The sequence below is a fragment of the Zootermopsis nevadensis genome, unplaced genomic scaffold (assembly GCF_977971745.1).
Source record: "Zootermopsis nevadensis isolate Lab colony 2312 unplaced genomic scaffold, Znev_1.0 Znev_ptg000001l, whole genome shotgun sequence".
NCBI lineage: Eukaryota > Metazoa > Arthropoda > Insecta > Blattodea > Termopsidae > Zootermopsis > Zootermopsis nevadensis.
The window spans coordinates 11903671-11921059 of NW_028259133.1; the positions used below are offsets into that span (position 1 = coordinate 11903671).

A 17389-nucleotide genomic window follows, 5' to 3' on the forward strand; every position below is an offset into this window, starting at 1 on the left:
TCCTTGCTCAGGACAATGTCCAGTGCCGAGTCTTTGTACTAGTGATGTTGAATATTCGGTTTTATTTCCAGTCAGATAGCTCTAGCAAAAATAAGTCGTAGTAATAAATCAAGAACTTCGAGAAGATGGTATAAGATTTCACGGTGATCCTTACAGTGTCTGGATTTTCCTTTTGTTCTAAAGATTGAGATTGTATGCTCCTCGAAACATGGGGAAAATTTTCCATTGCGATTCTGTTCCATAACATAAGAAAGAGAAAACTCGAAAATTTGAATATTTGTGGTCCTCACTTAGGACATCTATGACCAGAGTTTCTTACTATCTTATTCCACCTTCAGCAGCTCAGTGATTTCTATTCTGTGTAAGTTAGGATTATTTCCGGTAGATGTCGGTAGTAGCAGTCATGGGTAACCTGCTGCTATCTACTGGAGACGTACGTACGACCACCAGTAAGGAATGTTCTCGATTCTGTTCAATTGCGTAACTCATCGGAAGTGATGCTACATTACGAACTGTCACCACGGAACAGAGATTTTCTTGAGAAGCTGTTAGTTGATCACCGAGTCACGAAACTACCTGCCTTGTTGATAAGGGTTCACCACCGTTCCAATGAGGGGGATGAATCCAGTACACTCCCAGCGTTATTTTCTTACGGTTCATCTTAATATTTTCCTCACATCTACCACTAGATCTTTCGAGTGATTTCTTTCTTTCATACTTTCCAACCAAAATGTTGTTCATGTGTGCTACATGCCCTGCTCCGAACAAAACAGCCATATGATATCAAATTAATCATATACGCGCTATCGCAGAGGTCAAACACAGACATACTCTCATTTCTTAGAGATCTAATTGTATTACAACAATTTCTTAAAGTCCGTTTGAATTGGCAATATCATTAAAAAGTTTATTGTGCTATTATACATTGTTCATTATTGTTTAAGTATCCTTATACGTACACACAAGCAGAAATAATTCCGTTGACGAAGTAAAGGCTGCTTCTGCTTTGTAATGTTATGAGTGCAACAGTTTTCGTGGGCATTTCCTTCCCCATCCCTGAACACCATGGTCTCACCATCAAGGAAGGACAGACACATAATATTTTCTCTAAGTCATTAACTCTACTTCGAGTAGTAAAGAACACCACAGATTATGTAAAATTGTTGTTTATTTATTTTATTCCTTGAAGATTAATCTATTGAGATTTGTCCAGTCACATGGTTTATGTAATATCCGTTACAGAGAAAAGGCTATTGCATTATGCAAGTAACTACAAGGTCAAAACTAAAAATTGCTCAGAAAGTTTAATTATAAAGCAATTTAAAGGAACATTACTGTTAATATTTAACTATTTTTTTGAATGAAGTACAGGATGATCGAAACGTCACGCAGCTCATATTTAAATACTTATTAAAGGTTGTAATTAAATACAATTAGAGTGGATTAATAAACACACAATATCTCTGTGACTTATAAAAGTCACGTCATGTTAAAACCTGCTCTCTCCAGTCCGTCAGTTATCTTTCAACAGTCGAAGTGTAAGGATGTCTTTTTCACAGATGCAATAATTGTTAATTGTCGAATCCATGCAGAACTTGCCAGAATGAATTTAAAGATACATTTACCGGTTCTCCTGTTCCAAAAAACTGGACAGTATCTCGTCTGCTGATCCTTTCTCGTCACGGAAACCGTTCCGGTCGATTTTCGATATTAATGCTTGCATCGATGAACAACACTCCAACACTTCGCTTTTTTTTTTTTTTTATTTATTGTAATTTTTTAAATAAATAGAACATCTGTCAAGAGTGGATTGCGTCACTTTCTGATCATCGTGTATTTTACTTAACTTAGTAGTAAACCTATTTTCATGCGTTTTATTAAAATAACGAACGTGCAACAGTTGTTTGTAATACACAATTTCTATGCGACCTCTGGTCTACGAGACCGAACTTAGTGTTTAAAACACAAAATGTTTTTATCTGAAGAATATAATACCAGAATACTCTGTGTAATATATATTTCAGTTTTCCAAACTTAACCTAAATTTATGCATGTTGACGTGGGAACTTTCAGTTAGGTCTATAGACCTAAATATGTGCACATTCTGGCTTATAATTGTAATATATGAAAACGTTTTGTATTAAGTAACTAATTCTATAGTACTATTGTAGTTACAACTTTGAATGTGTTCGTTCAGTGTTCAAAATTTTAGCTACATTCTTTATTTATTTTTTATTGAAAGAACATTAATTTATTTCACTGGAAACCAAATTGTGCCCTAAGTTTAATATAGTTCAAAACAGAAAGACTTTTAATTGAGACAGTAACACAGTAATTGTAAATTCCTTGTAATTTACCTCGCCTCCAATTACAGACGTAAAAAACAGCCAGTTGTCATGTTTCCAAACACTCAAATTCGTATCAGTTCATAGTGGAATAAAACAATGAAGTAGTCTGTTTTAGATGTTTCATCTCTTCGGCTTCCCTAATTTTATTCGTAAATACATTTTTATAATAAAACTAAACTATCTTTATTCCGAGACCAACTGAGTGTCAGGTTAAAGATAAAGCCCCTAATTTGAGACTGACTATGTGCTGCTTAGTCAGGGCTATCTCTCATCCCGTGGGGCGATGACAAATAATTATGGAGCAATGATGGAATGATGATACTGTTATTTAAAATATTTTACCTGAATCCCACAGTCCATTAACAAATACTTTAATGGAGTGAGAGAGAGAGCAGCTGTGTTCTTCCTCCTGTTTTGTCACTGCTTTAAATGCTTCGTAAGTTCTAATATTAATATGACAGTTCTATCATCCATTCTCACCGAAGGTGCTTTAACCTGAAGTTCGAGAATAAAGTAAAACCTAACCTAACCTCAACCATAAATCTTATAATTAAAGGAACATTTTATTATCATCGCTTGTTATTTCAGTCTTTTTCATCGACTACGTAAGCCCTATTATCAACTCCTTCAAGGTGACTTTCTCCGTTTATTTCGCTTTCGAATTTCGATGTCCCGTTCTGATGCTTCTCTGTGCTGCTGTAATCTGCCTGTGTCTTGTTCTTTGAGTCTTCGTTCGCCGCCTCCATATTAACAGCTTCCAGCTCTTTGTCTGCCGATTCCTTTCTGTGTTCGTAATACATCCAGCTGTAAGCACAGAAAGTCAAACTGTAAGAGCATCAGCGAAAACTGAAGACTGAAAAGGGTTTGAGTCTGTACTATCCTACACACCTCGGAATTCCCTCGCCGATAAATAATCGTGTGTTCAACCTGCTAGAAATTAATCCTTGGTTTTTTTTTTGATCGGCTTTACAGGCCAGATTATTGGTGGCAGACATTTTATCCCATCAGATGTCACACTTTTTAAATTCTGTACGGTAATACAAAGTTACAAATTTATAAACAGAATGTCACAGATTATTGATTGCCGAAAACCGCTGTGGCAAAATTAAAAGTATGAAATTTGGTATTTTTAGGCAGTGAAAATGTGAATTATGATCTTGTGGGTTCTGACGCTGAATGTTTTGTAGTGTTTCGGAAGAACGCATCTTATTTAATCTTCATCTAAGATGGCGACGATACACAGTGCACAACAAACAGAAACTAAACTTCATAAAAATCTGTTCTGTAAATAACACATTTTATTTACTGACTCAATTTGCCCTTTACTGTGACCCCATTTGCCTGCTTTGTAAGGATAAGGCCACTTTGGCACGTTCCGAGACTCAAAACTAGACGGACCATCTCTTGTCTGGTCTTCCAGTTTCCCTTCTATTTCTGGCTTTATAATAACTTACATGAAAATGATGACAGCAGGGGCAGTGAGTCCGCCTCCCAGTAGGAAGAAGGCTCCTGGTTCTGTGTGCATAGTAGCAGCATAAACTGCACTGTACATGGGTCCATACACCAGCGGCATCAGTGCCTCGCAGACGCCGAACAGGGAGTTCACTTTACCTGTGGGGCACACACAACATACCACGTGTATGCTCGTTTCTTATAATGGTTCTACGTCTTCCACTTCCCTTATTTGGTGAGGTCTTTGGTTGGAGAAAAACAAAAGGCTTGTGCAGAGTGCATCATTTGAAACGCTACCCAAAACAATCATAAACTACGGTAGAACACGAACCAGAAGGTAACACCCCCATGTAATAAACGTTCTCTCCCAGCCTCCGCCATGACACTCGATTCAAGGTCGATCTTGTTGCTAGGTCGTTGCTAATGCCAGTTGCGCAGAAGCTGTGTTCATTCTCGAAGATTACTTCGCGTTGAAATCGACAAGGAAATGTCGAATAAGATTATACACCGACTGATAAAATTTGGAACACATAACGTTTTTAGGACCAGTTTATTTGAGTTGAGTTCGTTTGCACAAAATCCGTTTAACACCTGTGTTGTGTGTGTGTGTGTGTGTGTGTGTGTGTGTGTGTGTGTGTGCTGTCTCTTTTAAGTATACACTATTATTTTATATTTAATTAAAACTGAATATTATTATCGAAAACACTTTTCACATCTGCCATTTATGTCTAAATTTGTCTAGATATTCTCCTAAATTTATGACATGCGCTTCATTTGCACAGTTTATTTCCTGTACGGTAGTTCATCAAGTGTCCTTGCCACACTACGCACTTCCTATGTTCAACCACATCCGCCCCTCGTTCATTCCTTTGTTGCACTATGAACTTTCCGTGACTGCTACCAGCTGCGAAAACTGTACTGCCTCTTATTTAACCCGAGTAAACTTCCAGGCAGTGATAACAGCACACACTTATCATCCTAATCTTTTTATGTAAGATCCAAAATGATGTTTCCGAAGTCTCTTTCCCTGATATGACGTATCTTCACCCTCGTCCGTCTACGCCTCTTCTCCTGTTAAACCTTCCTCTTCTGGAAATTCAAGATTTTGTGTTTTAATTAGACGCTGAACTTTTTCCTTATCTTCCACACGTGTAGGGCTGCTTCAACGCTAAAATTCTTCTTCAGGTATTCCAGTTCGAACATTTTGGTATTCACAATTAGTCTGTCCTTTGATACAAATGCTATATTACCTTGTTTTCCAACCTAACCTTTAAAGTTTAAATTCTCTGCGTATTATTCTTATCTGCACGATGTAATTTCGTTCGGTCTTTATTTCTTCAAGTTGAATTTCGAGATCCTTTTGGTACTTCTACTTAACTTCACTGTGAGGCGAATCTCATCAAAACTGTTCTAGAGTCTGTTTTTCCTCTTCTCATTTCACTGTCTATGTGCCAGTTCGTAACATCCACCTTCATTTCCATCCTCAAAAAATATTTGGCTATTTTAAAGGTATCAAAATATTATTCATGTGGGTATTTCTCTGTTACAAAAATTAACAATTTTTTTTCCTCCACGATTCCGCCACAAAACTTAATCCCTCTTTTTTTAGTAGAGTTACGCGACATATTCATGTTAATGTTATTTTTCTCTAGCAATTCTCGTATTCTCTTACCTTCGTCTTGTCCCCAAATTCAGGTGTAGGATTTGTTTTGACGTTTTCCATAACCATCATTATTGCTAATAAAATTCGAAAAAACCAAACGCTCGACAGATTTACTCGACTTTTCTTCATATTTTCCAGTCAATTTCACCATATTTTGTCGCAAATAGTCCGATTCTGGCTTTGTGCACCCATTACATAAAATGCGGTACAGCCTATAAAACAGTGGCTTTATTAAGATCCGAAAACTTTTATACGAATCACGTTTCATTGCCTTAATGTGTGCCTAGAGAAACTCAAGGATAATATTTTCTGGCTATGCAATGGCACGACTGGCTTTACAACAACGAACTTGGTATGAAATGAAGACAATCAAGGCCAATGATATATGCACTACAGAAAGAAAACGCATGCAATTATTACAAAGTAGAAAGAATTTGAAAACATTCTGGCATATTCTGATTTCGTCGTTAAAGTAAACTGTGTACCTGAAGGTTTTGGGGATTTTATAAATTTAGTTGAAATTTGTATGCGTTATATAAGACTAATTTTCTAAGTAAAATGTAACGACGGGAAAGAATCTTCATGCAACGACTCATTTTTGATCGTCAGTATATGTGCGTGTTATTTATTTCGATATATAACTTTTATTTTAATATTGGCTTTGGTTAAGAGACAAAGCAAAATCATAATTAAATAAAGGGAAAATAAATGCATTTGAAAATTCAGACCTTTTAAATTATTATATTTATATGATTTACTTCGGTATACTCATGATTGCTTCAAATGTGCAAACAGCTAATTTGTGAGCTATTTACAGTTCCTGTTTTAATTGTTATTGCAATAAATTACCACCACCCATTAGGAGTAAGCTAATTGAAGACGAGAATAAATGCATATTGTCTTTATGTTGTATACGGAAAAATGGGTTTTAATCGTCACTGTTCAAACAAAACTTTAGTTCTCGGAGTCTGGACAAATAATATGAAAACTCTAAAAGCCGAAATAATAATATGGATGACACTGCGTAATGTTTTAATTACTTAGTAAATTGGAATATTTAATCAATCAAGTTTAATATCGGCTGTCTCAGTTGATTAACTAGTTGGCATAAACCGAAGTTTTTAGGATGTTTGTCCTCCAATGGTTTTACCTGTTGTTACGAGACGACACTTGGAAGGAAACAAATAATTTCCTTTTCGCACAGTAAATTGTGATGTACAGAATTCAGTTAATATAATTTAGAGGCTTACAGTTTGAAATATGAAAATAATTATATATAAAATACATAGGGCTGTTTGGAGCTTACCCTCCACATTTATCTGACAAGTACAAGAAATAAAATACAATTAATATACACTTAAAACCTTGCATACCGTGTAGTGTATTGGAATATAAAATATGCATACAAACAAAACTGTTTACACTATGAATGCCACTAATGCCATTAGTTTGTATGCATATTTTTTAATATATACTTGTATCATTTGCATTTTAATTTTAATTTTAAAAGAATTATACCGTAAAATAATTAAGTTCATGTATGTAAATGTCCCTCGGATGCATTTAGAATCAACTGAAACAGATAATTTGTCGTCATGGCTTTTAAATCAACAAATGAACAAACACAGTTCCGTGTGAAAGGCGAGGTTGTATGCTTTGAATGTGTCAACCGGAACAAGGTTAGCATTCCTGAACCATTCAAACCGAAAATTTCACGAACGGTGTGACACCGAAAATGGTAAACAGTAAACCAATAAGATGTTTTGGTATGGTAAGAGAAGTGGGCAGCGCCATAGCTCAGGCGGTTAGTCACTGGCTTCTTACCATGGAGGCCTGGTCTTGAGCCCGAGAAAGTTCATTTGGGATTCGCGGCGGACAAAGTGGCATTGGGACAGGCTTCTATCCGAAATATTCGGCTTTCCCCTATCAGCATCATTTTATCATTGCCCTATATTGACTTGTATATCATCGGGGGGATGAACAAAAGTCCTGTTAGATGCCCAATTCTACAGACAGTCTCACGGCATAGCAACATTGGTAGGGGGAGGATACACAGATGATTTATTTCAACGTTTTTAGCAGGCAGATAGGACGCATTACCTAAGTTTATTGCGCCGTCTCTAAATGTTATTGATATATGTTGGTAGTATTTGTTAATGAGCCGCTTAGTGTTTTGGTTGTGTGTTCGCGATGCAGACGAACACAGCGTAATGCCTCTCTGTCTTTCGCTCTGAAGTAAGGAGTATTAGCGGACAGCAAGTATGGGTTAGGAGGATTATAGGTCAAGGGAATCAGCCAGTTAAAGCCGTGGGATTAGGAAATGAGTTGGCGCTGTGAAATTCTCAGATCTTAGGTAGGTGTTGTATTTTATTTTGTCCGTTGTTACTTTGATAGAGTTTCAAAATAGTTATTAACTGCTGTTGCATTATGACATAGTGATGTAATTTTATCTACATTTCTAGAGATGTTTCCGTAATGGCTTTTAAAATACAGCATTAATATTAATTGTATTTAAGCTTTCGGAGTGGTTAGTACTCTTGATTTTTATTTCGGAGGTCTCGGATTCAAATCTCGACCCGGAGACCTGTTATCCTCGCTGATGCTGGGATAGTACATAAAAAGGGCACGACCGCTTCCTTTACATCCTTTAAAATTCATTATTCATTATCATCATCATCTCATTCGACTATATAGTCTTGAGTCACTGAAAAAACGTTCATACATAAAATTTAGATAAATACACTTTTGGATAAGTAGGTACTGTAATCTAGTCGGTTATAGAAATAAATATTCAGAATTTAAATTGCAAATATAATATAAAAGTTCAGTTAATTCCGTACCACTTAATATCTGTTGACGTCTGTAGTTGTCATTTAACTCTAAAGAACGCCTGTCAAACGTGCAGTGGGTATGGCTGCAGAGCATGACCTACCTAGTTCGTCGGTGGGAACCAGCTTCGAAGCCATGGACCTCATCGCGATGAAAGATGTCCCGTTCAGAATCTCCACCAATGGAGCTGTAAAAGAAGATTATGGCCTCTGAATAATGTTTTGTTACACATCTAATAATACACAATAAATTAAACAACTGATCGCAGTAGCGGGGCGGTCTAAGTTGTCCCTAATATTGGACCAATCGTACACTGGGATCTATGTTTCGAATCCTGCCCGGAACATGGTTGTACGCCTTTGTTTTTATACGTTATACTGCGTACTCTTACGATGGGCCCACCTCTCACCCAATACGTCCTATAAGGTACCTAAATAATGCATGTTTTCGGAATTAATTCTGAATTTGGGCAGTCCAGAGGATCTTATCCGTAATAACAAAAATGTAAGTGGAGATAAAAATAATAAATTGGCTCACGTGTACTTTCTCTGCGACTCAAAATATTGTAGCCAAAATTATTGTATGACTTAACTCCATGAAGGAGAAGTGATACTTAAAACACCGACAGTCGCCAAGCTGGTCAAGAAATTTCCGATATTTTATTGCTGTATTTTTACGTAATTTAGTATAAATATAGTCATCACTTTCTTGTTAAAATGTCACACTAATTCCTATATCGATCTGGGGTGTAACACGAACAACCAAGAAAGTAGATCATTCGGCAGTGACTTTCATTTTTAACAGTTACGAAATAGAGACTCTTTGTTGCATTTACCGGTTATTTAAAGTTTGAAATAAAGTTCTGCTACTGCTGAGAACTGACAACTATTACTCCGATTTAACTAAAACGCTCGTAATACAAACTGCTCGATACACGACAGAAACTGTCATTATTAAAAACCATACAATACAATCTTCAGGCTTTTTGTTGAGAAATTTATACAAAATTAGCGTTTCCACAATAGTTTATTAAATATAATTAGCTATTACTTATGTAAATACATAAATAAATATTGGATTTATCAGTATTGTTTATTTACTCGTGTGAAAGAGAATACAAAACAAAAATAGAATATTGTGTATATATAATAGTTATCCAACAAAAGGTAAATTAGTTTCTTTCTAAATTAATAGTACGCCTACGTATGGTATGTCGTACCCATGTATATTTGCCAGTCCGTGGTGCTGAAGGCATATACAAAGCTTGCCAGAATCTTGCTCATACAAGACATAACTCCAATTAGAGCGTCATCTATTTTCAGAAGATGGCTGAAGACACAAACGGACACCATGGTACCTGAAACATAACGGATTATTTATTCCATCAATAACACGTTCCAAAGGGGAGTGTGGCTTTCAGCAACTGGTAGATTATTTGTAATGTCTGTAAGAAAGTTCTATACATATAAGCTACATAAACAACTTTACACATCGTGGAGAAATATAATTTAACATAAGACCTGCAGTGCTAATAATTAATAGGGAACAACTTGTATGTAAGGAACGCTATCAGTCAACACGCTAGAGGATAATAAATTCTGTTCTTATCTGAATCTAGCGCCGATGTTAAGAATGCATGGAGGTCTGGATGCTATGAAAAAATACTTAGAATTCGTATAAGGGTGTTGGTGAAGCCGATTTGGACCGGCTATTATAATAAGATTTCGTGGTATTAATCAGCAGGCTGCATGCAGATATTAATATAGAAACTTAAATATAGCGTTACCACTACCGCTTTCTTCTGCAGACTTTCTTATTCATCCAAGAAATGTGGACATTTATTTTGGCCTACATTCTGTGGGTGTGCGTGTATGTTAGAAAATTGAACCACGTCTGAAATTGTGTTTTGTCTTGGAATAGAATCAAATTTAGACCCTACATTTTAGCCTAGTAAAGAATATATCGAAGTGGTTGTTACATAAACTATGAACTTCAAATTTTACACTGAAATTTCACCGGTTATATCATACCAATTATTAAGTACACAAGTACTGATATTCCGGTCGATCAATATTCTATCATATCACATAAACACTTCAGTAATTAAACATCCAGACCAGAGACGGAGAAACGTGATCGTTAACTGTCCTGATTAACTTGAGATTGAAGATCAATGTAAGAAACAGATAAATAACGGCGACTAACACACGTGCATAATAACAAACAACACGTGGGCTGTTAACATGTAACTGTGACTATTCAATACGTATGTTTTAAGACTTAATGAAGTGGAAAACATGTATGTACATATTTACGCTAATTTAATAACCAAAGCATTGATAATTAATTCATAAATGATCACAAAACGTAATTTAAATTGGGCATGGGCTTTTATTGGTAACTACTTTACTCCAGTGGTTTGTTAGTTAACACAGTCATCTTAAAGTGATTTTGCTTTAAATTCTGCAAAAAAGTTACATTAACACAATTCATAGATAATTAAAAAGTATTTTTTCAAGAATTTGTTCTATTCTCATGTTTTAAAATAGTATGATTGTACTTATTGTTGTGTATGGGTGTGAACCTTGATCTCTGATCCCAAAGGAAAAACAGGTTTCTGAGGAGACTATTTGGACTTGTGGGGGGAGTAACATTTGTATGAAATAAATTGCAGAACTAAGAGTTTTGCAGTTTATACCCTTAACCGAATATTGATCGTAGGATGGAAATGACGAACTTAAAAGTGTGCGTAGGAGAGATGAAAAATGCAGAGAGAAATTTAGTCCGAAAATCTGAAGGAATCAAATAATGTGAAAAAATTAGGCGGGGATTAGCAGATAAGATAAGTCGTATATTGAAAGATAAAAGTGTGAGAATGTCACTTGGATTGAGCTAGCTCAGTACAGGGTATATTAGCAAGCTCTTATTAACCCGTTGTTGATCCATCTGTATCCACAAAATATGAAGAATTTCTTGACAAGTCTGAGTGACCATCACCTTATCAGGGACTCAACTTCGTAAAGTTATTTATGTTTATAAGTTGGAAAATAATAATGAATTTGCCTTTAAGAAAACTATCGTGGGACATGTGTACTGAACTAGTTGAGTAACAATGCTGCATGATATAGTTACACGGGAGCATTATAAAAATCTGGGAGTATCTGTTCCAAAGAAGCAAGCAGTAGTTTTCTCACAACGGTGGCACTTCGACGTTCAAAGTTTATAATAACCCTTATTTGTACGATGTTCTCTGATTACCACAACTTACCGAAGAGATTTGTGACCATGCCATACGTGGAGAACATACTGAAGTCCACTTCATTCCAGTTGAAACGGTACCGTGTAAATAGGTACATAACAGCCATTTCGCCTGCAAACAAGACATACAAAGTAGGAAATAGAAATGTGACGTTGAAACACTGCCTCGGGAAATTTCCTTTTCGAATTTCACACACCTAACGGATAAGTCTATGTGCAAGATTCATAAAATCGTAGACGCGTTGACATTATTCTACATTTTTTGGTTTGCAGTTTCTGTAGGTTATTGTCAATGTAAAGAGAACCTCCAGAGCTTAATGTAGTACGAAGCTGTGTTATAAGACGCAAGGAGCTGTACAGAATATACAAAACTCCCTAGTTCATAAGATAGAAGCTTCCATGTACTGACTCGTGTGTGTTATTGAGACTGATTACCTTTTATTCAGTTACACACAACGTAACTTATGGATAAAAGAATTTTGGAATTGTAGAACAGGCATATTACGGTCCTAAGTTGCGCATATTTTTAAACTAACGGAAAACTCAACTTTTATGCACCCATCATTGCTTATTTTGTTTATTTTAATACTTATCCTTCTACCGCAACTACGTGAGACATAAATTCAAAAATTTTAAAGTAAAATTTCTTTAGACTCATATTATGTGTACATATGTCGCAAACTTAATTATTTTAAAATACTTTTCTGATGCTGTGTCTAATGCTTTAATTTTAAATATCTGTAACTTTTTATCCAGTGCATAATGCACAATCTCTCTCCAGATTGCATTTCAAGTCCTTCCCGGCCTGAGCAAACTGGTTCTGTAAGTTTCCCACGAAGATCATTGATTATTGTTAGCTAATCTACAACGACGTAACTTACCATAGTCACGTACTACATAACATTACTGTTGCTAGGTGTTCCTATAGAGCTGAATGATAGATGCTGTTTCTGATGGTGATAATATTAAAACGCAAATTTAAAGAGCGTTAACTGAATTAAACTGGCACAGGTTAATTAACGAACTCCGATATCATATGAATGCGCGAGTAAATTATGGTCTCATAAAAGGTGCGGAATTTCTGGACCTCCTGAGAAATTTTCATATTTTCAAGGAGACCTCTGCTCAAGGAGGTTAGTTTACACAATTACAAATATTAAGACGCATGATATCTTAACATTTAAAAGCCTAGACAAAAACCTGCATTTCTCACAAGTAAATTGTTGTTAATTTTTGTATATTCAAATAATTACTGTAATTGGTGAATCTGTTCTTTTTAGAGAAATTACCAGTCTCAGAAAGTGGTTGGGTTTGTAGGCTGTCACCATTTGAGGTCATTTCCACCGTTAAAATGGAGGCGACACAATTATCCGAAACTCTTTTTACCAACTACAAGGCCACACGGGGTCAGAAATCCACAATTGAGAAATAAGACTTTTTATGTTTATCTCCCTGACACCATTTTAATATCCTGCTGGTACACCAAGATGATTTTAAGCTCTTGAAACTAATTTGCAATCCAGTCGGCATTAAAGATCTAATCGTGTACAATTAAAAAACATATAATTTTTAAATTATCAACTTACTTTGAAACTTGTTGACGTTGTTGGCCACGAATTGCTAATTTATTTATGATACTTGTAATAAACACACTTTGTTTACGTAACTGAACTGCTTTACACTCTCTCCTTCGTTAGTAAATTGAGATATGGAATATAATAGAAGAGACATATATTGTACTTAAACTGTGTTTCATTAAATAGGATTTCCAATGGAAAAACGATCTGCAAATTTTCTGACTCGCTGACCCTTAATAAGATAAAAAGTAGAACATTGTGTTTTCCGGGTACTGGTAAACAATCCCTATTAAATTGCAGAGTGAAAATAAGTGTAACTACATTTCAGTATTACTAGCACACCTACACATGCTTCTTTACAATATAAAATATATAAAATAAAATTGAAGAAACTTTGAATAAGGTTTACCTCTTTACCACACAGTGGTAATGTACCTGCTTCAACAGTCAATTACAATTCATTTTGTATTTATGTATTTCGTATGATTCTCAGTGTAAACAGCTATTATTTCCTCAAAAAGAGTGAACCAGTTTATCTTTGTAATAATGAAGTTCGGTATTTACTTTGCGGTAAGGACCGAATAATTTAATAATATTAGAGGAGCTTTGGCTTCAAAGGTTTAATGAATATAGAAATGTATTTGTTATTTAGGAGACTTTTCGTCGTGAGGCACCATAGCAGCAAATAATACAAAATGCGAGTGATATGAAATTATGTTTTTGTTATAACTCGAATTTAATAAGTAGGGACAGTTTAGTTTTGGTGTTTTGGACAATAACTTTTCAGTGTCGGTTAATACGACTATCTTAAAATGACCTGCTACCATCTACATACTTTGGAGTTTATTAAAGACATATGTACAAGCTAAATAATTTAGTGACGAAGTTTTCTTGCTTGTTAAACGACTCACTTAGAGTGGAAACGTCTTATGAAGAAGAAGGAGGTATTGCTAAATTTACGGTAATATTGTCAATAAATTTTCAGGAGCATTACCAGGACACGGTGCGACTTTTAGGAGGTTTTTATAAACTGCATTTAGACACACAAGATGCACTGAACTGGAGCACACTGGGGTAACTTGTGAGGAAAACGGGTCAACAGTACGCACTAGCAAATGTGGGTGTCAGACAGAGAGGAATGCTGTTAATCGCGTTGAGCAAGTCATTGCTGTCGAGATTATGATTGCCCGTTACAGTAGCTAGAATACAATGGATGCCGAGGATGGCCAACCTTCTTGTCCTCGCAAGAGTTTTTAAGGTGCCCGCAATTTTAGAATATTCAATTCTGTACCAGTATTTACTCTCAAGCCGTGCAGGTGCGAGAACACGTTCTTCACAAACAATTTACATTCTGTAAGATCTGAAAGGAAACGTTAGTTTGTGCGATGTGGTAGAATAATACAATGGACCTCAGAATAACAGTGTGTGTCGATTGGACTCGATTCTGTCATCTGTCTTACTATAGGGTTCAGTGGTGGGCTTTTACGAACACGGTAATGAAACTTCTGGTTCCCTAAGAGCCAGGGCATTTCTTGATCAGCAGAAAGACAACCAGCTTCTCAAAGAAATTTCTTTTCCAAGGAATTGGGCAGTTGCAGAATCTTTGTAACATTCGTCGCTCGCTGTCAGACTGCGTGTCATTTGAAGAGTTTGCATACGTTTCCTCTGGGTACAAAACCGTGTCAAGGAATACGACTACTAATAATGACGTTTCGGAGGAACGTACTGTGTCCTTCTTTAATGTAGACACGATACTACGTCCAGAATACGGCGCAGTATAAATTGCACTGCTTCTACTGAAACGATATTAAGTTGTTTTCAACTAAAGACTGTGACTTCCATCTGCGAGGTTGCTGTTTCGAACCTTGGTCTGGAAACCAACTGTTTTAAAGTAGGTGTCTTTCATATTTTATGCAATTAAGTGGACTGATAAGGTATGAAATGAGCTGGTCTTAGACTGGATAGGCGAAGGAAGAAGTCTATGGAAAAATCTTACGAGAAGAAGAAATAGGATGTTGGGGGATTGGTAAATTTGGTAATGGAAGGAAAAGTTGAAGGGAAGAATTGTAATGGGAGACAAAAATTGGAATATGTGACGCAGATTTTTGAGGATGTGGGCTACAAATATATGTGGAAATGAAGAGATTGGCGCAAGATAGACGAAAATGGAGGACCACATCAAACCAGTCGAAAGACTGATGACAAACAAACAAAACATGCATTGTTGTTAAATAACCTAAAAACAGATTGCAGTTTCTGGTTTAACAAGCAGTTTGTGTTCTTCTGTAATCTGTGTTTGTATGTATGCATATACACTCGTTAAATATAAGGAAAATGTAAACAAACTGTTTTTATACATAGAAGTGGCCAGAAGGCGTGTGTGTTATGAACGATCAGTGTTTCGTCCTTCGTCAGTACCAATACAATTCGTGACCTGTGATTTTCTACAGCCTATTTTTAGCTCTCATTGTTTCATTCTGTTAAAGTTTCAATAAAAACATCAAGTAACTAAGTACCTGTAAATTCGATAACCCTTTTATTTTTCTAGTTTACCTTCAGATGTCTTCAATAGCTAAGATAATTTAAGAAACCACACAGAAGAATCTGGGATAGAAAGAAAGTTTACAAAATTGAATATGTGAATGACTGTCTTATGAGAAACAGACAGCTACATTTAGGACTGTTCACGTTTGGCAGATCAAGTATGCTTAAGAATTTAGTTTCCTATCAGCTATCGTATTCATAAGCCCATCTGGTATGATACTCTAGATGTAATTTAAAAACCTCTATTTCAGAATCTTAACTTAAGGCGTTCCAAGTAAAATATCAAGTTAGATATAAAATTTTGATATAAAATCATACCGCAGAGAAGTTTATACCTGCAAATATTTAAGCTGCGACTTCTCCTATAACCATGCATGAAGTCTTGCAAAATAATTTATTCATATTTCAGCATACGTACGGGAGCACAAAGCGAATTAGAATAAACGGAACCAGGAAGGATACACAATTATAATTTCACAAAGTAATGGCCTCGCCAGTGTTTTTACATGGATGTGAGAATTTTGCAGTCAGTAGAGCTGAAATTAATTTTTACAGAAATTTTGCTGTTACCCCTTAAAAGAGGCAATATGTACCATCACTATTCGAAATGAGCTACAAATATTCAACACAGGGGAGAAGACTTCAGATCGGAAGTTGAATTAGCGTGAACGTCTTTCACGGATTAACCCGTGACGAGCGGCTAGACAGGATATGACATAAACCAGTAGGTTTGTCAGACACTGGAAGACCTGTGAAAATCCCTTCATGATCACTACACACCTTTGGGCCTATCTAAACGAAGATGACGATATTTATTACTGCTAAATAGAATGAAATTCTTGCACTGCATACCAATTGAGGGCAGGTGCTCCATATTTAGCACACGCAAACTTTCTTTCATGCCCGTATACACACTAATGTTAGCACTCCGCTACATACTATGAAACAGAATGGTGAGTTGGGCTACTTTTACCAACAATACAATTCCTATAGGATTTGAGACTTTCGCGGCGAGTACAATCAATAAAATCTTCTCGGGCAATCAGCCGCGTCAACTGGTTACCGTAGTAAACTAGGTGACGCGGCTGATTGCCCGAGAAGATTTTATTGATACAACTCCTACTTCGCACTCGGGAGGTCCCGTGTTCAAATCTCGGCCCGGAGGCCGGCTATCCTGAGTCCCTTTAGGCAAATCCGGGGATAGTACATTAAATTAGGCCACGACCGTTCCCTTCCGCATCCTTTCCAATTCATTATTCACTATCATCCTCTCATTCGACGATGTGTACTGTCCACAGATCACGAGAAAGTCCCTGCAAGGGGAAGTCGTTTCTGGTGCGGTGCGGGGGGAATGTTACTTATCAGCTGGACTAGAGGGCTGCTATTGGTGGGAAGTGTGATACGTCAGAGTTTTAAGCTACTACACACAGACTGAAAACATCAAGCCGTTAAGAGTAGCGTGTAGTGAGTGCACCTGTACTGTGTTTTCTGGGTGTTGCGATAATATTCTAGATTAAATCACTGTGCCGCTGTGAGGTAATCTTAAAGCTGTACCCATTAAAACACATGAAAGATTGTTGTCTGTTGTTCGTTCAGTGGTTGTGGAACGAATGCTTTTAGGATGAGTCTTCACTCACCGCGAAATGTCGCGCATGCGCGTATAACGAATTCCTAGCAGGGATTTTCTCCTGGTCTGCGGACTGTAGTCTGAGCTACTG

The 17389-nt window shown here is 36.4% G+C and overlaps 2 protein-coding genes across 4 annotated transcripts in view; one reads left to right on the top strand and one right to left on the bottom strand.

Annotated features, from left to right (window-relative positions):
• Nucleotides 1-17389, top strand: part of LOC147875194 (uncharacterized) — a 131883-nt gene that overhangs the window by 59531 nt on the left and 54963 nt on the right. The window lies entirely within an intron of this gene.
• LOC110829910 (putative peptidoglycan muropeptide transporter SLC46) overlaps nucleotides 1151-17389 on the bottom strand; it is a 29798-nt gene continuing 13559 nt past the window's right edge. For all 3 annotated transcript variants that reach the window (XM_022064127.2, XM_022064126.2, XM_022064125.2), the window contains exons 3-7: nucleotides 11561-11662; nucleotides 9512-9649; nucleotides 8396-8479; nucleotides 3803-3959; nucleotides 1151-3152 (exon numbers count right to left, since the gene is read on the bottom strand). In XM_022064127.2, coding sequence (XP_021919819.1) covers nucleotides 2933-3152; nucleotides 3803-3959; nucleotides 8396-8479; nucleotides 9512-9649; nucleotides 11561-11662 — 701 coding nt within the window. In that variant the 3' untranslated portion in view covers nucleotides 1151-2932. The remainder of the gene's footprint in view (nucleotides 3153-3802; nucleotides 3960-8395; nucleotides 8480-9511; nucleotides 9650-11560; nucleotides 11663-17389) is intronic.